The 22,311-nt window shown below is 43.7% G+C and overlaps 1 protein-coding gene across 1 annotated transcript in view; it reads right to left on the reverse strand.

Annotated features, from left to right (window-relative positions):
- Window positions 1–21,501, reverse strand: part of WNT2 (Wnt family member 2) — a 47,099-nt gene extending 25,598 nt beyond the window's left edge. The window contains exons 1-3 of the mRNA XM_004741908.3: window positions 21,117–21,501; window positions 18,732–18,958; window positions 13,012–13,289 (exon numbers count right to left, since the gene is read on the reverse strand). Of these exons, the coding sequence (XP_004741965.1) occupies window positions 13,012–13,289; window positions 18,732–18,958; window positions 21,117–21,199 (588 nt within the window). The 5' untranslated portion in view covers window positions 21,200–21,501. The remainder of the gene's footprint in view (window positions 1–13,011; window positions 13,290–18,731; window positions 18,959–21,116) is intronic.
- Between the last annotated feature and the right edge of the window lie 810 nt (window positions 21,502–22,311).

The raw sequence follows: 22,311 nt of genomic DNA on the forward strand, positions 1-22,311 counted from the left end.
CACCTTTTAAAGGCCTGCATATGGGTGTAGACACAGAGAAAGAAGGGAAAACATGCTCTTCTACAATCTGGCTGCAGTCTGAGGGGTTGCATGGTCTGGAAAGAGAGGGAAAAAAAGAGTCAAACCCTTTGACAGGTAAAGGGGATTAAGAGGAACACACTTCCAGTTAGAAGTCAGAAGTAGGAGACAAAAGCCAGGTGTAGGGAATATAGTCCGTAGCCCCGTAATAACGTTGTAGGCGGACTACACGTCCTGTTGTGAGCACTGAGTAATATATACCATTGTCTCGGCATATGTCGCACACCTGAAGCTAATAGAACGTTGCATGTTAATTCCGCTTCCACTCGGGGGCGGAAAAAAAAGGGTGAGGCTCTGCGTGGAACCAAGTAAAACGACAGGAATCCGGGGTTTGTTCCCTGGCATCTGGAGAGAGGAGAGCAGTGATTCTCATTCGAGCTACACAGTAAAATCACCTGGGGAGGCTTCCAGCACCTAGAGGGGCCTCTCCCTCGGCAGAGGAAATCAGAACCTAGGCAGGGGTGGGGGGCAAGGGTGATGGCCTTGAGACTCCTGCCGGTCTCAGGTGCCTCTAACAGGCAGCGGGAGCTGAGGATCCCCAGTCCAGCACAGCGGCCACAGCCGGAATGCCCCGGAGGAAGAGGGGAAGCGGCTGCACCCACGGGGGTCCCAGCCCACCCAGGGCCCAGCAGGTGAGATGCTCTCGTGGCAGGGAGCGGCATTCCATTTCTAGGAATGGGGATAGCTGATTGTTGACTGCAGTTTGCGTCCTACCCCATGTCTCCGAAACATACTCCAGTTCGCGTTCCTGATGTTCTGGAGGGAATCAGAGAGGCGGGGGGAGTAAAGCCAAGTGCTTTTAGAGGACCCGGCTGCAGTGGAGGGGCCTGTCCAGGGAGATGCACCCCGGGGGTCCTGGGAGGTGAGAAGAAAGGGGCTGCTGGTCTTCCCGAGCCGGCAGCAGGAGGGGAGCCCCGCAGACTCACCCTGTGGGCAGAGGAAAGGGTAAGGGAAGGCGGGGACCTGGGGACATCCCAGGGGCTGCCACACAGTCTGGGCTTTTCATGCACACTTTCAGAGTTTTTAACTAAAGAAATATGTGCCCATGGTTTAAAAATATCGGATAGTCCAGGCAGGATCGTGATGAAAAGCTGATACCTTCCGCTGTACCCTCCTCTTCCTGCTTCTTCCCAGGCACCGCCCACCCCAGAGGTGGTCTCGCAAAATGAATTCTGCTTGTAGCCTTCCTGGTGGTTACCTAAATGCCCCCAGGAACGGTTCTATGCTAGAGGATCCCTGACTTTGGGAGGAACAGGGAAAGCCATCCTAAGACTCCTCTGCCAGAAAATTGCCATAATAACTACACAAATCTGCAGTGACCACGAGGTGAGTGGAGCCTTCTGGAGGGTGCTGTGCCAGGCTGACACAACAGAAGGTGACAGCCCTGTGTGTCACTGTTGACCCACTGATCTACAGAGGGCATTTCCTAGGAGACTTCTTACAGCAGTGGAGAATTTATCCCAGCCCTTACTTGCCTCACCCGGCCTCTCAACAATTCTGGCGATCTGGGCAACTTCAAGGCCCAAAGTGGAACAGTTCCACCTATTCTTGTTCCAAAAGTCCAGGTGCAGTTCATCTTCCCTCCTCCCCTTCTGCTTCCCAGTCTCCATCAGCGTCACCTGTCCTTTCACAGGGGCAAAGGTGAGGGCATTCAAGCCCTATTCTGTGACTATAGGTGTCTCCCACAGTGTGTCTAGATGTTGACTTTAAAAATTGAAAACAATCAACAGAGAGGTGGTTGTGTTAACTGCACGAGAAGGACCATGCCAGGACTGCAGGTCATAATCTCTGATCCAGCATCACAGCCTCTGTGCCAAAGAAGAGTGTTATTGGAGTGAAGTTTGCGGTTTTCCCATTTTCCTTGCTACCAACTGCATTTACTAGAACCTGATGTTTTGCCCCCTCACCATCCTTCTCTCTATCTCTGGGGCCTCCACAATCCTCCACTTTCTTCCAACCTGGACTGGCTACACAGCTGAGAGCCAAAATTTTGCTCTCCCAGTTTGGACAAACTACACTCTGCTCTATGCCATATTTTCTTTTCTTTCTTTCTTTTCTTTTTTTTTTTTTTTTGGTTTATTGCTTCTCTTTGCAGCAACTTCTTAACTCCTTTGAGGTGCATGGGGATACATTGTCTGAATTCTTGTGCATCTAAAATGTCTTTATTCAGCCTTCATCCTTGACTAATAGTTTGGCTAGGTATAGAATTCCAGATTGAAAATAATTTTTCCTCGGGGGCGCCTGGGTGGCTCAGTGGGTTAAGCCGCTGCCTTCGGCTCGGGTCATGATCTCAGAGTCCTGGGATCGAGTCCCGCATTGGGCTCTCTGCTCAGCGGGGAGCCTGCTTCCTTCTCTCTCTCTCTGCCTGCCTCTCCATCTACTTGTGATTTCTCTCTGTCAAATAAACAAATAAAATCTTTAAAAAAATAATAATAATTTTTCCTCAAAACTGTGAAGATGTCTCTCCACAGGGTTTGGTTTCTAGTGGTACGGATGGGAAGTCTGATGTCTGGCTGATTCTTTGGCAAGTGACTTTTGTTTTCATTTCACTTTGTATTTTTTTCTACATGGAAGTCTCCAGAAACTGTCCTTTATCCCGGATGTTCTGAAATATCAACATGATATTTAGGATTTTAAGAAAAAAATTAACCCTGCTTGGTTCTCAGTCAGTCCCTTCAATCTGGAAACTCCTTCAGCACAGAGATATTCTCTCCTCTCAATTTTTAAAGTTTCTTTATGGCATTCTAATTAGTCAGTTGCTGAACCTCAGTTGGTCCTTTATGTCTTTTATATTTTCTCTCTTATATTTTTAATACTTTCTTTCTGGCTTCTTGAGGAAGAAGTTCCATCAAAGTAACACTCTTGGCTCTCACCATTCCCTTAGTCATTTCTCTCCAGGGGAGGAGAAGTGACTTATCCAACTGGTGAGCTTAGAGGAAGGACAGGGCTTATGTGCCTGGGTTCCTTCTTGTTGGGCATCTGCCAACCTGTGGAGAAGATGAGTTATGATCAGTTCCTTCTCTCCAGCAAGAGGCTCCATGCAGGGGCTCCAACGTGCAGCCTGTGACAGGGTGAATAAGGCTGTCCAGTTTGAGGGTGGAGTGCTAGGAAGTGCTTCGAAACTTTGAAGCTACCTCCTCAAGTGCGGCTTTTTTTCAGTAGAGCAAAAGACATTTTTATTCTTTATCCAGCTCCTTTATCCACTTTTTAGTTGGTTTCAAATTCAAGTGGGAAAGATGGGTATTGTTTATGGATTTCCTTAAACTCCACTTGTCTTTTGGGCTCCTCCTTTTTTCTTTTTCTTTTCTTCATTTTTTGAAGCAAAATTGATATATAACATTATGCAAGTTCCATATTTACAACATTATAATCTGACATCTGTATACATTACAAAGTGATCATCACCAAAATTCTAGTTACCATCCATTCTATAAATGACCGCATTTATCCATTTCACTCACGGTTCCACCTCCCTCCCCCAGGGAACCATCAACCTCTTCTCTATCTATGAGTTTGTTTTTATATTGCTTTGCTTGTTCATTTTGTTTCCTTAGATGCCACATATAAATGAAATCATATGGTATTTGCTTTTCTCAGTCTTACTTATTTCACTTTGCATAATACTCCTAAGATCTGTGTTGTCACAAATGGCAAGATTTCATTCTTCATGGCTGAGTAGTAGTCCGTCGTGTATATCTACCACATACTATTTATCCATTCATCCACTGATGGTCACTTCAGCTGCTTCTATAGCTTGGCTATTTTAATTAACACTGCAGTGAATATAGGGTGCAGAAGCTTTCCAAATTAGTCTTTTAGTATTCTTCCGAGAAGTACTCAGACACGAAATAGCTGGATCATATGGTAGATAGATCTATTCTCAGTTTCCTGAGGAATCTCCATACTGTTTCCTGGGCTTCTCTTTAAGCTTTCTGGAAGGCTTCTTTGGCTCTCTCTTCAAGTTCTTCCCTACTCTCTAGCTGTCACTTTTTCAAAGCATCCATTCTTGTAGTTTATGGATGTGAACATCTTCTGAAATATCTGTGAGGAGACTAATTAGGCTTTTAAAAAATTCTCTTCTCATTCTGGAGTTACTGGTTCCCCACTCCCCTCCCCCGAGGTCATTTATCCTACAATTCTTGGTCTTTTTCTCTCTTGCTGCTGAATTTAATCAAATATATGGTAATCTTTGGACAGTCTCTTCATATTTAAGAATGAAGTTATAATAAGGTATTTAGGAATGCAGGTTATGTTATGTGGGTGGGGCTTGTGGGCCAGTGAGTTTTGTTTTCTGGTGAGTAGGTAGGACATTGGCTGTTATGCTGGAGACTCTAATTCCAGAAAGCCTGAGAGGTTACACCAGACTTCTAGGAGTTCCACTCATGGGGGGAGAGGGTGTGGATGGAGTTCCTTATTCCGTCTATGGGATTTTCAGTTAGTCCCAGTTTTTAGGCCTATGCTTCTCTCCTGTGCTCATTAGTAACTGAGCATCGTGGTGCCCACTTTAGCTATTGTCCCATCTGCTTTTTCCTTTCCCCCATCTGCTTTTAATCCCCTAGACTGTGGCTTCTTCATCCTTCTTTATAAGTAACAATTTCTTCATTTACTTCCCACTTCCCAGAAATTTGTTGAGTTTTCTTATTTCTTTGACCATTCTCCTTATGGTTGATTTAAACCATTTCTTATCCCATTGGTATAATTTAGTGAGGTTTTGGAAGGAAGATGTGAAAACCCTACATCCTGTCCACAGCCTTGAGTCTGTTGCACTCAAATGTCTGGAAGGGGAAAAGGACCGTGGGGTGGGGATGGGGCAGGTGAGCTGTAACTTCCCCATCTTCCATAGACACTTCTGTACTGTACAATTTACTTTTGTTTGGGCAATTCTTCTCTTACAGCAGGAAGAGAGGACACTAGAAAGAATAGATAGCAGTGGCTTGTTGTCTCTCTTCAGTGTGTGAGGCTAAAATCTTCTTCGAAAAACAGGCCCATGACATAGGTCCTGTTTTCTCTTTTGTCTTAGAGCTTTCCTAAAAGATCTCTTCTGCTTCTTGTTTGATTCTGAGTGGCTGTGTCTTCAAGGTTGCCATCAGTATCCCATTCCCAGCCTTCCCTACCTCCTCTCTCACATTCTCCCGGCCCCCATGGCTTTTCATATCACCAAACTGGCCAGCACAGTCAGCATCAATGCTTCACTTAAGCTTTTATTCTGGGGCATCCAGTGAATAAATACTTGTTCATTTGACATGACTACATGAGAAAAAAATAAATATGGCTCCTAAGGACAGCAATACTCTTTTGGTATTCAGCCTCATGGAAACCATTTTTAGCTGGGCAGATAACTTATCTCAAAAAATCTTTGATAGGTTCATAATTGCTTCAGTGCTAAAATCATAGTTAGCAGTTTCCTTATGTGGCCCTTAAATCTCTAATTTTGAGCATTTTAAGACTTTGGTCTGCAGAGGCTAATTTCTAGACTTAGGATTTAAGAAACTTCTATATATTAGCATTCTCTCCCAAAGAAACAAAAGTCTGAATGTTTAAAATAAATAAATAAATGAAAGCTATAGAAGAAGGTAATACATGCATTGAGCAGGCTAGAACAACTGTATTGATTTTATATTTATCTGCCCAGCTTATTGTCAGAACATAATAAGGAAGCTTAACTTTCATTAGGGTCTCACATATGTCAAACCACACTAAACACTTTATACTCAGTACTTACTTAACCCACCCAAACACTTCATATTCACTCTGTTATAGAAGCCACACAAACATATAAAATATGTCCTATTTTTATCCCCATTTCCTGGACTAGAACATTAGATACTAGATCTTGCCCTTGGTCTCACAGGTAGCGTGGCTGAGGCAGGATGTAACCCAATCGTGACTGGCAGCAAGTCTATACCGTCTATACCTCAAATCACTCTACCAGCATTTGTCATCCTGGGGTTTGCCCCTCCCCCAGCTCCCAGGGGTTCATGATCTCTGGGTTCAGTGAGCTTTAGGAAAGTTGTTTGTTTGTTTGTTTTTTAAGATTTTTTATTCTATTTTATTATTTTTTTTTTAATTTGAGAGAGAGACAATGAGAGAGAGCATGAGAGGCGAAAAGGTCAGAGGGAGAAGTAGACTCCCCATGGAGCTGGGAGCCCGATGTGGGACTCGATCATGGGACTCTGGGACCATGACCTGAGCCGAAGACAGTTGCCCAACCAACTGAGCCACCCAGGCGCCCTGTTTGTTTTTAAAGACTTTATTTATTTTGAAAGAGAGAGCACAAGCCACGGGGAGGGACAGAAGGAGAAGCAGGCTTTCCACTGAGCAGGGAGTCCGATAAGGGGCTCAGTCCTAGGACCCCAGGATCATGACCTGAGTTGAAGGCAGACGTTTAAGGACTGAGCCACTCAGGCTTCCCAGGAAAAGTTTTTACATATAGTGTTTGCATATCTAATTACAGTCTACAAAGAATTATTTGCCAGTTAGAAAGACTTCTCCCAAAGAGAATGAAATTTTGGTTTCTTAAGTCAGCTTTGCTGAAAATGGAGCCCAAGCAACCCCAGGGTGTCTTTGTAAGATTTCTTTACAGGACATCTCTTCCTACCAGAATGAGGGCAATCGACTTTATACTGTGTGAAATGTATGCCAGCTTAACTATTAACCTTGCCTTAGAGATTCAGTTTAGAATTTACTTTAGGTGCTTCTATGCTATGTTTTAACTAAATTACTTAATTAAATGTGGGCATTCAAAGAAGTGTTAGTACTTTACTTTTTTAGTTGAGTGCATGCAACAAGGCCACTCATGTATTTCTGGTCTTCTATCAGTTTTCCTGAGGGAAACATATTTAATTTTCTGAGGGAAAACATATTTAATTTTCAGATGCTGGCTTACAGCCAAGTACATTTATTAACAAATCCTTTTGATAGGTTCATATCTCTAAGATAAGAGTTATTGAAAATCAGACCAACTTCTATAAATACAAGTTCTGGAACTAGGAAACAAGGGACATTTATTAGCAACCTATCCAGCTGATTTGCATATAACTTAAATGAGAAATTATGATTTCTTGAGCACTGTCATTCTTCAAAAACAGTGACTTCAGGTGGGTTTTGTTAGGAAATATAAGGTGTGGAATTCAGGAACATTACCGTTGGCTAACCATATATATATAATAATTCTTATTGACTAACGAAGCCAGTCTAAAAACATTTTCTATGAATAATAAGACTTTACATGGAACCATAACAATTCTGTTAAAAGTTATTCTCTGCTTTGGGACTTTGATTCTGGTTAGTTTTTGATTCCTATGCTCTATAAAGATTTATAGTATGAAGCACATACTATGTACAGGTACAAGACAGGGGTGAGGTTGGCACAACTGATCTACCTTTTCAAAATGCATTTAATTCCATAAACTAAGGAGACCAGTCAGAAAACAAATACAAAGTGAGATTGTGCCTCATAAGGATGCTCAACATTATTTAAAGGAGGGTTTATAGGAAGAGGAGATTAAAGAAATCTGGCTCTGTAGTTCAGTTTGATTTTATCATTTTCAGTTAATAGTCCTTACTTTTGGAGAATGTGATTTTCATGCCTAGTTCTCTTGGTTCAGAACCATTATTAATTATTTATCTTAAGGGGCATCATGGGAGTGATATCTTGGAAGTTTTTATTAGGTCCAAGATTACTTGCCTATAGTAAGTCTATGCTTGTGTCTTGAACAATATCCATTTCTGTTGGACTTTGGACATATTTCCTATAGACAGAAATACCTGTTCTGTCCCAGGTTCCCAGTGAACCAAGTTCAGGGACAGGCCCCAGTGCTCTACCGCTTTGACTTTGAGTGGCCCTGATTTGCTCAGGGCTTGGAGCTAGAAGCTCTGAATCCCTTGGCCCTCCAAATTTCTCCCATATAAAATACAGGATGCCAAGTTAAGTCTGAATTTCAGATGATTTTAGCTAGCAATAAATTCATTTTGTTTGCTATTTCTAGCCTTCCTATTAGACCTTAGTCTCTTCATATGCAAAATATGGATAGTAATGTTACTTGCCTTTTAGGCCTGCTTAAAACCTGGTGTACACATTTTAGCTGATGTGGAAATTCTCTTCAGGTAACCTGTCTAAAGTCATGCTCAAGAATTAGAGCCAATGTTCGTATTCCAGAACCCCAGCTTCCCTATGCCTCGGAAGATGCTGTCAATAGCTAGGATCCGCTAATGAATAAAGTAGCCAATAGCAATGTTAAACATCATGTTAAAAATATCAATTTCAACACAGTTGCCACCTGCTAATTTTTTGTTCGTATTCATCAGAAAGCCTAATATCTACATCAGCCCTTATATGTGTATTTAAGGCTGAAAATAAAATTCAGGGAAGTAAACATTTCTCACAATTTTCCTACTCTATTTAATAAGGCACTAATTCAAACACATCACAGAACATCTGAACTTTGAAATCTACCAGCCCTTCACAGGGGACTCCAGAGGAGTGAAGAATGCATAAGAGTGGAACTTAAATGTTTAACATCTCCACTGTTCAGTGCCTTCCTGTTGCTTCCCAGCGACGTCCAAATCTCTCCGCACGGCGTTCGAGGCTGAGATCTGGCAGACGCCAGTGTGCAGCCTCAGCCCCTATTAAGTCTCAGTTAGGAACCCCACCCTAGAGCCCTCGTCATTCCTCAACTTTGATGTTCTTTCTGCTCCACTATCTTTCTTGGCCTTGCAATTTCTTCATCCTGGAAAGAATTTTTCCTATCTCAATCATGGGAAATCTTTATCTCCAGCTCCAACATCCAGTTCTGTTGTGACCCAACCTTTCTCTCCTCAGCTTTCCGGCCCCGTGGCTGTTTTTTCTGTTAATACCCACAGCCTAGAGCTTGCCTGGCGCTGTGTCTCCCTCCCCCCCCCCCCCCAATGAACCGGTCGTTCCTCCTGATCAGGAGGCTCTTTCTCCCATGCTTTTCCACCTACGACTTAGTGCCCCAGAGTAACGTGTTAATTATCTGTCGACCTAAACTGAGTCGCCCCATAGCGCGTAGGCCTCTCAGAGCGGCGGCAGCGCCATTAGGTGGAACATTCTGAAACCACCCAGCAAGGCTCCATTACTTCAAATACACTCCCAGGAACCAGCAGTCGTGTTTCTGGCATTTAAAACAATATCCTCCCTGTTGTTAAAGAAGAATATAAATTCACTGTAGCGTACTTGTGAAAGAAAGACCTACACAAAATATCATCATTAAACTACCTTCCAAGGGCAGCTGCTGCTCTTTTCAAGATACAGAAACTCTGTGTTTTTCTCAGAATTGCTCAGCAGAGCCCCCATGGAAGGTCCACGAGGAGAGAAGGGCGAGCCCCACCGGGTTTGAGCCCCAAGCCCAGCGTGCCTCGGCCATCTGACTCCTTAGTCACCATGTCCAGCCCAGTCTGCGGCTCGCTGTCTGAAAAGAGGGAATACTCGTGCTGGTTTTTATCCTACAGGGTTTCCTGGAAGATCAAATGAAAATTTTGGATAGTGTTTTATAAACTAGAGAATACTGCATGCCTGTATGTTAGTGTGCTTAACTGTACCAGAGATGTCTCTATGGCTACCTGGGGCCTGTCAGACCCAGTCCTCAGTAATAGTTCCTCCTGGGTTTGTGTCTAGCTCTATTCCTGAAGTCACAGATGACCTTCGCTTCACTAAAGAGAAAGGAATGGACTTTCATGGAGTGCAGCTGCCTCTCCGGTTCTGTGCTATCTACCTTATTCTTGTCTTCCCACAGCACCACGGAATACCCTTTACAGAGGAGAAAAGCGGAATTTCAGTGAGCAACGCCATAGATACTGCAAGATTAAAACTAAGGTAGATCTGATTTTAAATTCCATATTCTCTGTGTTTTCACAGTAAGAGAATTTCAGGGGAAAAAGTTTTCCTGGAATTCTTATCATGCACATTTCCAGTGATCCTAGGGCCTCGCTTGACTGGATACAGATTCTTTTGATTCTCTTAGAAAAGGTCAAAGAAGCTGTGATTGCTTCAACTGGTTGTGATTACTTGGGACTATTTCTAAAGAGTAGACTAACGTAAAAGCCATTTTCAAGCTTATGAAAGGGAACAAATGGTGTTACTTACCACGTAACTTTGTCTCGTAATTTGCATATTTTAGCATATAATTTAGAAGATTCTGTGGCATGACATCTTTAGATTTAAAAAGAACTGTTGAGAGACACTGAAATTTCCTTCTTGATAGACTGTAGGTTTTGAAGAAGGTAGATTTATCTTTTTAGAACTTAATAATCTGATTCAGCGGTGGTAAATTGGACTCAGTCAAGGATGAATTTTCAAGTACACATCAAGGGAAAAAACCATTACTACAAATTCTGAGACTGTGATTAAAAAGATAGGACAGCACAGAGGATCTGAAATGACATTACAGTACAGGGACACATGAGGGTGCTCTAACCAGCTGCTGTAATAAATGAATTAAACTGTTCAAATATTAGGGGAAAACTAAGGCCCACTGTGAATGGCAGTGTTGAATTCGCTTTATAGTATTGGCTAAGTATAATCTTGGAATCGGTGTTTTTTTCTTTTAAATAAAGCGTATTGGTCCCTGACCCGCATTTTAAAAAGTAGATGTTCATCATATTGGGCAATATGGGAAACACTGAAAAGCACAAAGCAGAAACTAAGAAGGAACGGATAGTGCTCTCCGATTGGGGATACGGGGTCTTTCTAGAGCCAGGCCAGTTGGAGGCTTAGCTCAGGAGGCCTGCCTTCAAACACAAGCCCAGCCTGTTCTCATTTTGATTCCACAGACCTTCTGCTCGTAGGAAGGGGGAGCAGAGACTGGGGGTCTAATGACCGCAAGAAGAGAATTAAAGACGCATGTTTATCTCAATACATTCACTCTCATTAAAGTTCATATTCACTGACATCATGCATCTCCTTGAAAAAGTCTGCCCACCCACCATTAATTAAAGCCACATTTTAAAAAGTCAGCGTGTGCACTTTTATTCCAATCAAAAGTAGCCTCCTAGGTTTTGCAGACTAGGCAGGAGAATATCTGAGGCCTGACAGCTGTTCACCTCTACACAGTGAAGAATCATGTGATTTATATTAGAAGTCACATTAAATCAGGGCCTACGATATAATAGCTAAGATCTGTTGTCTTGAAGAAGTGAAACATTCAAAACCTAATGGCCTATTAAGCAAAATTAACATTTCTTTTGACAAATCAACATTCTTTTGGTTACGGCATACAACCATATGCCTTTACCTTTAGGAATGGTCTTCTAGATCTAACTACACACCCTGTTTGAATAATTAAGCAGCACGATCCCATCAAAGACACCACACTTTATAACTTATACATGTGGTATCAATGTCAAAACAAAGGTCAATGTAAATTTTTAAAAATCTAAACCATTGCACAAACAGTAATTACCAATAGTTGTAGGATTACACAACCATAGTCTATATTCTTGGCAGTAGTCACTGTAGGTTCGTAAATTCATGAAAATAAGGAATGTTGATTTTTAAAGTTCAAGAAAGGTACTATTTGTAAACAGCTCAGGTCACACTCATTTTATTCCATGTGTTAAGCAAGACTTTCCTTCCAACTTCCTTTAAATGAGATTTGTTCTTTCCATGAGCCTAGTAAAAGGGTTTTTATCCAAACAGATCTGCATTCTTTTCAATTCTTTTTTCTATTAAAGCCCTCCTGGGGACCTTTCAATTTTATGCCGATCTTTCTTTACATATTAATGTCAAGCACATTTTTGTTTTGTGTTGATAAAAGACAAATTACGATTATCTCTTCCCATTGGCAATTCGATTATTCTAGAATGGTTCTGACCAAATATTTCATTAGTTTATGTTTTTTTTCCACAAAGAGATAGATAGAGTGTGGCATTCAGACTCTCTAGTTATTCTGGTCCTGTCACCATACAGAAAGAAATGGCACATCAACAGATCTGAATACCAGCTCTGAAATGGTTTAATCCTGGGCAAAAGCACCCCTAGGCTAGGAGTTGAACTTGAATGCTAGTACTGACTTTTCTACTGACTTTCCTGTGACCTTGAGCACCTTAGGTCCTGTTGCCTCATGCAACAAATGGGGGCGAGGAGGCAAATAATGACAGGGAACCCACAACCCAGGAAGTTAGTCAGGACTTGTAGATCAGGGACCAGAGCACCTCTTTGGGGCATGTCTTTCCCTGGTCTACTTACTCATCCAGCCCCAGAACTACAAGGTGGTGCTTTAATGTGTGAGAGTTGGGTCTGGTTCTAAAAAAAGCATCTCTAAATCTAGAGGTCAATAAGCCATGCCTGGTAGGTTGCTTTCCTGATGAGTTTGAGAGAAGATGCTCTGGGTCTTCTTGATCCCCTCAGATACAAGCAATCAGTGTCCCACTCTATCTCCTGTATAGATAATACAGTATCCAGAGGGACCATAAAACATTTGATTTTAGGGGCACCTGGATGGCTCAGTGGGTTAAGCCACTGCCTTCAGCTCAGGTCATGATCTCAGGGTCCTGGGATCGAGCCCCGCATCAGGGTTTCTGCTCAGTGGAGAGCCTGCTTCCCCCTCCCTCTCTGCCTGCTTCTCTGCCTACTCGTGATCTTTCTCTGTCAAATAAGTACATAAAATCTTTTAAAAAATTTTTAAAAAGAAAAACAACAACAACAAAAAACAAACCCTTGATTCTACACAATGCCAAAAGGAATGGATGGCCTCCTGTTCTGCTGTGGGAAGGAAGGTGGAGTGCCGGTGGAGACATTTCAATCTAGTCCACGATATTCTTTAGAATCTGGGGCAGGGGGGCAGGGGGCAGGGCAGTGGGAAGTTGGACTGTATAGCATTTTATCAACTCTAGGAAAGCTTAAGATAAATTTGGCTTAAGTGATTTATAAAGCCACGCAGTCTAGAAAACCACGAGCCCCGCAGCCACCCATACCTTCCTGCCGGCTCTGTTGTTGTGAAGGTTCATCAGGGCTCTGGCATCCTTTCCCTTCCTCTCCTTGGCGTCCACAAAGGCTCGGGCAAATTTGATCCCATAGTCAATGTTATCACTGCAGCCGCCCCAGTCGAAATTGCCCTTGCTGTCCTTGGCGGTTCCTTTCTTCTTTGGATCACAGGAACAGGATTTTAGTTCTCCTTGGCTACAGGCCCTGGTGATGGCAAACACAACTCCAGCTGAGGAGACGGCGTAAACAAAGGCAGATTCCCGACTACCTGCAACAGAAATGCTTATCTTAAATGGGGTCTGGAATTGCTAGTTTGGAATAGTTTTCACACTGGGGCTGCTGAGTGCTGGTTCTACCTCTGGCGTCCCTCGCCATGGAGCAAGAAGGTTCTGGTGTTCTTGAAGGTTTCTCTTCTAGAGTCAGGGCTCACTTTTTTATATTTTTATTTTTATTTTTATTTTTTATTTTTATTATTTTTTTAAGATTTTATTTATTTGTCAGAGAGAGAGAGCGAGCGAGAGCGAGCACAGGCAGACAGAGTGGAAGGCAGAGGCAGAGGGAGAAGCAGGCTCCCTGCAGAGCAAGGAGCCCGATGTGGGACTCGATCCCAGGACGCTGGGATCATGACCTGAGCCGAAGGCAGCTGCTTAACCCACTGAGCCACCCAGGCGTCCCAGGGCTCACTTTTTTAATAGGAATTGTTTCTGTATCATAAAAGCTTTTGTCAGATTAGGCATCTGTGTGACAACCATCCTTCAAGTCAGTTAAGCGTATAAAAGAAAATGCAACAAAAGGCTGTCTTGCCCGGTCCTGGCTTTACATTCGCCTCCTGTCCTAGAGGAGAGGAAGGCTGCCTCGGAGTTCTTCCTTTCATTTGTAGTTGTAACAGAGCCTGCGTTCTAGGATTCTGTCATTCCACTAACTAGTTTAGTATTCGTGCTATGGGCATCTCTCCTTGAAAAATCCTTCCAAGCTTGCAGGCCTCAGTGAGGACACTTCTGTCACATAAACAGCGGAGGCTGAAAACTGAATTCAAAGACACCCAGGGGCTGAGGCAGGGAAAAGAACTCAGGCAGTGACCAGCTTTGCGCGTTCCAACCTTGGTGTGTGTGTGGGGGGGGCTCTGGTTCAGCATCAGCTTTCATGAGTAATTCCGAGATGGTTGAAGGCAATATGCAATATCCTTCAGTTACATACTACGTCTGACTATTAAGGTGAATTTACTTTCTTCTGGAACACCTGCACTAATCACTGGTATTGGGTAAAAGACAGCGAAACACTTTTCTTTCGTTTTCTAGAAGGAAACAAATTTACCGCCTATAATTAGACTTGGGCAAGAACACTTTGGGGTGCTTTCTTAGAATTGTTCTTTATTAGGGCACAGGCTACTTTCCCTTACAGGCTGAAAGGTACATATTTCAGTGCAATAACTACATTAAATTATTTTAATAATCTGTAGTAACTCATAACATGGTGTTGTGGTACAGTGACAGATATAAGGCTCTTTGGGGTCCGTGTACACCTCATTTTTCAAGTGGAGTAGTATTTCATTGTTATTAGCATGCCTTTTTATTAATGGGTGCTGCAGCAAATATATTAACAATCAAAATAAAAGCTCAACAACCTAATGCCAACTCAAGGCAGAAAATGGAGGGCCATTCAGCGATGCAGTATGTCAAGACGAGTGTGACTTTTTGAACCACGCAGCTGAAAGAACAAACCACCTTCTCGCCTTGAAGCCCTGCTTGTTTCCGTTTGTCATTCACTGTGAAAATTTATTATATGTCCCTTGTAATATTTGCTCTGCTAGTCTCATTATTAAAAATCAGGAAAACATATCTATACCATATTACATGGCACTTACCTCAGCCTTCAAAAAAATATCTCCCCTGAAACCTCTAACCATCAGAAAAGGAATCCATCATGCCCTGTGTTTAGGTAAAATCAATTATATGAATATTTGCCATAGGTAGCAGGTAGCACTCTCCAGGGAGAAATGGGATGGTCAAAGAATCTAGAGTTCTAGATTCTATTACCAGGATCACAGGTTTTCTAAGCAAACTGAGATGTTTTGTAAAAGAAGGCGATTAACAGATACTAATGTGGCTTAATCTCAGGTAGTGGCTTTCCGATAAGTAAGATTTTTATCACACCCATTTTATAGTTTAAGAAAATGGCTTGTCCATAGTTAACGCCTTGATCTGCTAAGGCCCGGTTTTGTACTTGGCATATAGTGCCAGCATGGAGAGATGACACAGAGCGGGGAGATTCCAAATGCTTAATGTATTTAGCTCTAGTTTTATTCCTTAAGGAGAAAGAAGAACAATTTTATGAGGTGGCCTTTTAGGGGAAAGGCATGGGAGACGTGGATCATAGGATGTCAGTGACCAGACAGTATTTTGAAAGGCATAGAGGAATCAGTGGCCTAGATGCAGAATTTATCCTGGCATAACTTGCAAACGATGATATTGACTTGTTGGCTGAAAGAAGGAAGAAAAATCATTGAAAATCTGCTGTGCTCCTGAAGGAATTTCCAAAGCAAAAATATCACCTTTGTAAATATTTGTCATTTATTTTTAAGACACATTACTAAAGAACTAGATGTCTGTCTATTTAAACACAAAAGTTAGCACATTGACTGACTTTTCATTTTTACCTCCAGATGTTTTGGTGTCATGTAGATATGGCCTTAAGATGTTTTCAGTTAAGTGTCTTAGATGAATCACTAAAATGCTATGTGTGAAATAGTAGCACATTTCAAGAGTTGGCTTTGTAACAGAACAAATTTTGATCTGGGGCCTCTTAGAAAAACTGATTCTCTTTAAAGCCATCACAGTGTGAAACAAAATCCAAATCTCAAAGGTGGTACTTCCTGATAGGGTTGAAGTTTCGTTAATTTAGGGGTTGAGAGGAATACCTGGGTGGCTCAGTCCATTATGCCTCTGCTTTCGGCTCAGGTCATGATCCCAGGACCCTGGGCTGGAGCCCCACGTCCAGCTCCTTGGTCAGCGGGAAGCCTACTTCTCCTTCTGCCTGTCACTCCCCATACTTGTGCTTGCTTGCTCTCTCTGTGACAAATAAATCTTAAAAACATAATTTGGGGGTTGAGATAAGTCAAGAAAGGTTTTTAAATGCACAGGCTTTTTTTTTTTTTCTTTCTGGGGCAGGGGATGGTTACTGGGAGGGTAAAATACTAGAAGCTCCACATTCTGGAATGTTATGGGTAGTTCAGCTCTCTCTTTCAATGCTTGCATTTCTTTTTCTTTTTCTTTAATACATTACAAGGATGAGACCTGCTCACTGTTTTGTTTTTTATGGCTTATTTTAGAATTCTGGAGGTGTATTCTTGCAGGAATATTTCTGGGTTTACTAGTTTGGTCTTTTAGGTTCTCTGCCTATGGTTGGTGACAGTCTGTGGAATGAATGAATTGAAAATGTTTCCAGAAATTGTTCTGTCTTCCTCTAGCTCTCTGAAGCAAAAGAGGCTAGTAAATGTTCTCCTTTTCTCTAGGACCATGGGATATGTTAGTAACTGTTATGTTCTCCGCATCAATGGTGTTGTCCTTTGCCTGTCCTTTTCATCTATAAGGACATTTAGATTTCCAAAAGAGAGAATTCTTCACAACTTAAGATGTGAATTTCCCTCCAAGCAATTAATTGTAAAAATCTTTGGATAGCTTCATTGGAATTTCTTGATTATTTCCAGGATAAACTACTTTAGGCCAAATTCAGCCCTCCCATAACCAACACAAAATCATCACCGACAGTCACAGGAGTTTATATAAATGTCCAGGAAGAAAGCTGGCCTTCTGTGAAGAATGGAAAGAAATTGTGTAGCATGAGTGTTTTAAGTTTCGAGTACTTTGGCAAAACATTCAGCTTCATCTGAAAGAACTCTGAAGAAATACAGCGTAGACTCTCTTTTTCACCTGAGTCCTGACGCTCAAACTAGCACCACGTCCCCGAGTTCTAACTTCTTCCCTCTCAGCAACCCTACAGCCAAGATTAAAGGATTTTACAAATGAATCCCCAGCTTTGCTAGACATGTTATCTTTAGGTTCCTTCCATGGTCAAAACTGCTTCCTTTGATTGCTGATCTAAAGGTTTTTATTCAATATGGAGACATCTGAATGGATTTTTGCAGACAGAATTAGGAGGTGAACATTTTGTGCAGGAGAAGGATATTTAATTTGTAATGACTGAAAAATGATTGTGAGTACTTTGGAAAGAAAGTCCTCACACAGCCTCAAACACTGAGAGCCTGTCCACAACATACCCAAAGATCACTTGTGTTAGATATTTGTAAACTGTCTCTGACAAGGTCCAGCACTTTAATTGATTCACTGGTGAGCTAATCTAGGTGAAGTCTTAAAATTCCATGTAGCTGAAATTTACTATTAACCTTTCAAAAATCTGCGATGTCATATTGAAACTCTAAAAGGAATGCACGAGAATATAGTTCTTAAACTAGAGAATAAAATTGCAGAATATCGCAGTAAATTAACTTTAGGGATACACTGAGCGAGAGTACTACGCCCTTGGGGGATTTTAGAGACATTCAGTTATGCATTTGGCCTCATAAAACCCTAGGGCTGTGATGATTACATGATAGAAACACCCTCTGTTAAGCATTACCAAGTGTACAGCCTGGACAATTTTCTTAGGAATGGGGGGGTGGTGGGCAAAAACAAGTGTAGTTTCCTGTTTCTGGGGTTCACACATAAACTGTTGTGTTTTCAGTCAGATTTCCCAATAGCAAATGGGCCGTGCTACTTCTTGAAGAATGCTAATAATGCCAGGTTAAGGGATGGGTATTTTTGACAACGAAATCTGATTTTCAGTTAATTTGCTACTTCCCATATTCAGGAATTTAAGAAATTTATTATGTAATTAGATGTGTTTAATGCTCCTTCTAAGTAAAACAGAAACAAACATGTGTTTGAAAACAATGTATTCATGGTTCTCACCCAAATCCTCCATAAATATTATTCTTCCTAAAATGTGCCTTAAAAAAACAAACAAGAAAACAAAAACAAACAACAACAAAAAAAACAGGTGCTCACTATGAGTTCATCCATTCATTCAACCCATCAGTGAGTGAATAGTACCAAGCAAGTGCAGGGAAAGAGAGGCTAGTCCCTGCCTTGCAGAATTTATAATCTACTGGAGGAAAAAAAATGTTGAATTTAGACACACAGTGACCCACAGCTGAGTAGATGAATGAGTTATAAAAGGTTTAAGACAGAGATTTGTCTCTTCTTTTTAATATACATACAGGGTTTTTGTTTTGTTTTGTTTTTTGAAATACATACTTCTTAGTCAGTAAAAGATTTGAGTATTCCATCCTGATCTGCTCAGATCCTCTGGAAGTTTCAAGTCCCAGAAAGAATAAACAAGTCAAGAGAGCCCTGTGACCACTTCCTTTCTCCTGAAGACAAAATCTGATCTTGGAGGAACAGGCAATGTAGTGGCAGGATATAGACAGACAGAGCAAAGAGCCAAGAGACAGTTCATCCTAAGCTACACCTGGCCTCCTTCAAAAGTTGAGGCGAGTTCCTTGGTTTCTCTAGTCGTCATCTGCAAAACAGGGACAGGGCCAACCCAAAAGAAGAAGCTTCTGACTAATAAAATGCAAGACAAGATGAGCAGGGTCTCTGAAGCCCTAGTCAGGGGACAGCCCCGTGGAACTCCATGAGGGCAGGGGACTTACTTCGGAGCAGGACCCTGCCAAAGAGACTGTGATCCCGGTCCAGCGTGTTGCAGTTCCAGCGGTGCTGGCGGAACTGGTGCTGGCACTCTGCAGTCCACTCGGCCACTCCGAGGCCAATGGCCCGCATCACGTCCGGGTGCCGGTGGCACAGCTGTCGCTGGCGGCTCACCAGGCCTGGAACATTGTCACACATTACCCTGGAGGAGCCACCTGTAGCTCTCATGTACCTGCAAAGGACGGACACAGAGGTGAAAACACCACAAAGGGCCAGGGCTGGTGTTGTGTTGCCCAGGAAACGAAAGAGCTCAGAGCTTAGTTCAAATAGGAATTCCTGATCCTCTGGAGGATATTGGAAAGCAAGAAGCGGCACAGCAGGCATGGGAATGATCTGGTAGAAGCCACCCCGGATTGTTGGAGTGGAACAGTGGCTCCACTGCAGTGGCTCCACTCCACTCCAAAATGGAGCAGTGGCTGTGTGTTCTGGACAGGAAACCAGGGCCACCTGATGATGTTCTGCTCGTGGTGGAAGAGTCAAGGTCAAGAGTGAGGGTGAGGGACAATGAATGGGTTTGGGGAAGAAGGCTTCAGAGACTTCTCCAGAGATCGCCAGGGAAGGCTCTGATCTCCACAACACGGTGTGTCTGGGCTTCACTTTGGGGGACGTCAACCTTTAGAAGCAGCTTGCACCCATTTATTTGACCTAACGTTGACATGTCTTTAGAAACTATCTGTCTAATCAACGCCTGCTCGTGGTATCTGATGTTACACTCTCCTCACAGACAGGCCCTTCTTTCCATACCAAAGCATCCTTTAAATATTTCCATTTTTCCAGCTCTCTTTAGCTTTTATAGAGAACCTTTGGAAAAAAAAAATTCTTTCTATTGTTATTAAGGACACTAAATGTTTGGAAGAATCAAACAGTGTTACAGCTCCATAAAGTACTTTTGAAAAGAAACTTTAACAAAAAATTACATCATCATCTCTACCCAGATGTTCTCTATTAGTTGTGAAATGTTTAGAAAGGTACCTTTTATATAACCCAAGCTGCCATAGGTGTCTTTTGAAGCGATCAAACAAGGAGAATGTCTTTTTCTTGTATTTTCATTATTTTATATGATCATAAAATCGTTACAGCTGTGACTTCCAAAAAATATATTTAAGTGACAGCTGAGAGACAATGCGACAAAAGCCTAGGCAATAAATAATGTTTATACACCCATGGAAACAGAAATAGTCATTTTATTGAAAAATGGTCACTCTGATAAATCAATCTTTGATCCTGTGTCAGCAATGTCAAGTCTAAACGCCTTCCTGTTCAAAGCTGCTTAGGAAGGAATTGAACCCTTCTTCCCATCAACGCTTTGGCTTGCTCCTTTGAAGAGCTCCAGGGTCTTCCTAAAGCTCCTTGCTCTAGTCTTTAATTTGGCTGAGACTCCTTACTTATACCAGATTCTGTTATAAAAAAACAAAACAAAACAAAACAAAAACAGCCCACGATAACTGGTGTTTCTGAATCAGTATTTTAGTATCTGTTCTGAAACTTGCAGGTTCAAGGACATTTACAGAGCTAACAACTCCACCTCTTTTCAAGAGCAGAATGAAGGGAGATGGAGTGAGGAGAGAATCCGCCTTTGGAACTTTCAGCTATGCTAAGACCTGTTACATTTCAACATTCTGCCATTCCTTTACTATGCAAAATAAATCGCAGACCAGCATACAAAGGGCAGCAAAGTTACTCTTTGGAGTGACTGTGATTTTCAACAGGGCAGCATCTTAGAGCCCCCTGGGGCTCGATCTTCGTGTTAAGGTGGTAATCTCTACCTGGAGGCAACAAGAGGTCCTTCCGCCCCACGGGGTGAAGCATTAGGAATGTGGAAGGACGAGAAATAATGCAAAATCATACGCTTTGCGTTGTGCAGCTCTCCACTGCCAGAACTGGCCCGTCGGTTTATCTGGAGGCAGTTTTACGGGGGAGGGGGGGTGCTGGAGGGGGAGACTGTTGTAGTTTTCAAGGTGAATTTTCACACGCACACACACGCGCGCGCGCACACACACCACATACAGACGCCTGTGCTACAGAGCTGGAGACCCGGCTAGCGAGTCTCTCTACGGGATAAGAAATTGGCTGATTTGGCTGTCGCTCATCTGGATCCAAATCAACCAAACATCCGAGCTCTCATTTGAGGGAGGCTGTGGGGTTTTTTTTTTTTTTTTTTGGAGTTGTCAAAGCTGGAATGGTCTTCTGTGGAAAAGCACAGCTGGGGGTTCCGATGGAATTTCGATGGCCGTGGCCGCGGAGAAGCGCCACCGGGAAAGGTCTATGTGGCTAGTGCGTTCCCCACTCCCATCTCCAAAATCCCCCTGCACCCGTGCGCGTGGACTTACCACCATGAAGAGCTGACCTCAGGGGTGAGCCAGGTCAAGAGCAGAGGGAGCCAGAGCCAGATTCCACCGAGAGGGGCGTTCATATTAACCCCCTTGCGTCCGCATCAGGTCAGACTCCGTGTGCGGGCGCCATGCGTGCCCCGAGCAGAAGCGCTCAGCGCCGGGAGCGCCTCGTCACGGCTGCCGGCGCCTCGCCGCGCCCCCGCCCCCCGCTCGCGTCTGCGGCGAGTGGCGAGACTCGCTGATAAAGTTTCAAACCACCAACAGGGCGAGCGATAAAGGCCAGCCCTGGCCGCCTCGCCCACAGCCCAATTCCCCAGGCGCGGCGAGCGAGGGCAGCCCGAGAGCTCTGCGCGCCTCCTGCGCGCCCCTGGCCGTTCAGCTCCCCGCCTGCCGGGAGCAGCCGAGGGAGGGGGTGCGGCGCCGGGGGGGGCGGGGGGCGCGGGTTTTATACAAGGGTGGATGAAATGATGGCAAGAGATGTCTGGAGATGAGGTGAGGCGGGGACAGAGGAACACCTCCGCGTGGCCTCGAGCACCCGCGGAGGCAGGCACCTTTCGGGAAGCTCCTGGGCAGAGAGCATCAGTGGGGCTCCTGCCACAGGACCCATGCGGCGGAAAGATGAGGCTACCCTCCGGCAAACAGAAGTCTCCGAGGGTACTAGTGTGGGAAAATGAAGGACAGGATGAGGAGATTACTGTGTACAGCCTGCAAGAATCCAGAGACGATTTTCAACTCATTGCTCCGCGTCTCTCCCAACGCCAAGAGGAAGAACGAGTGGAGATTTGGAGCTGCCGAGGCGAAGCCGGGCAAGGTTGGGGAGGGAGGCGCCAGGCCTCGGGGAAATGAAGACCTGTGGCCTTGATTCCTCGGAGCTGGGCTTATATACAGAGCTCGCAGGGCGGGGAGCCGGGAGTCCATGACCCTCCGGACCTCACCCAGGCACCCTCAGCCAAAGTGTCTGGGGAAGATGCGGATTTTACGCACACTCAGCTCCTCCCCGGCGCTGGGGAGCGCAAAAGATCACATAGGGAGGAACCGAGGCAGCGGGGAGCTGCCGGGGGTCTGTGCTCCAACACGAGTCACGCCTTTGCGCCTTGCGGGGGTAAAAGGACCCAGGGTCCTGGATCTGGGCCCCCCGCACAGAGCCAAGAGAGGCTCAGGCTCACGGGTGGAGCATCTTAAGCAGCAACTG

Source organism: Mustela putorius, unplaced genomic scaffold (genome assembly GCF_011764305.1).
Source record: "Mustela putorius furo isolate JIRA1106 unplaced genomic scaffold, ASM1176430v1.1 tig00003845_pilon_pilon_pilon, whole genome shotgun sequence".
NCBI classification, from domain to species: domain Eukaryota; kingdom Metazoa; phylum Chordata; class Mammalia; order Carnivora; family Mustelidae; genus Mustela; species Mustela putorius.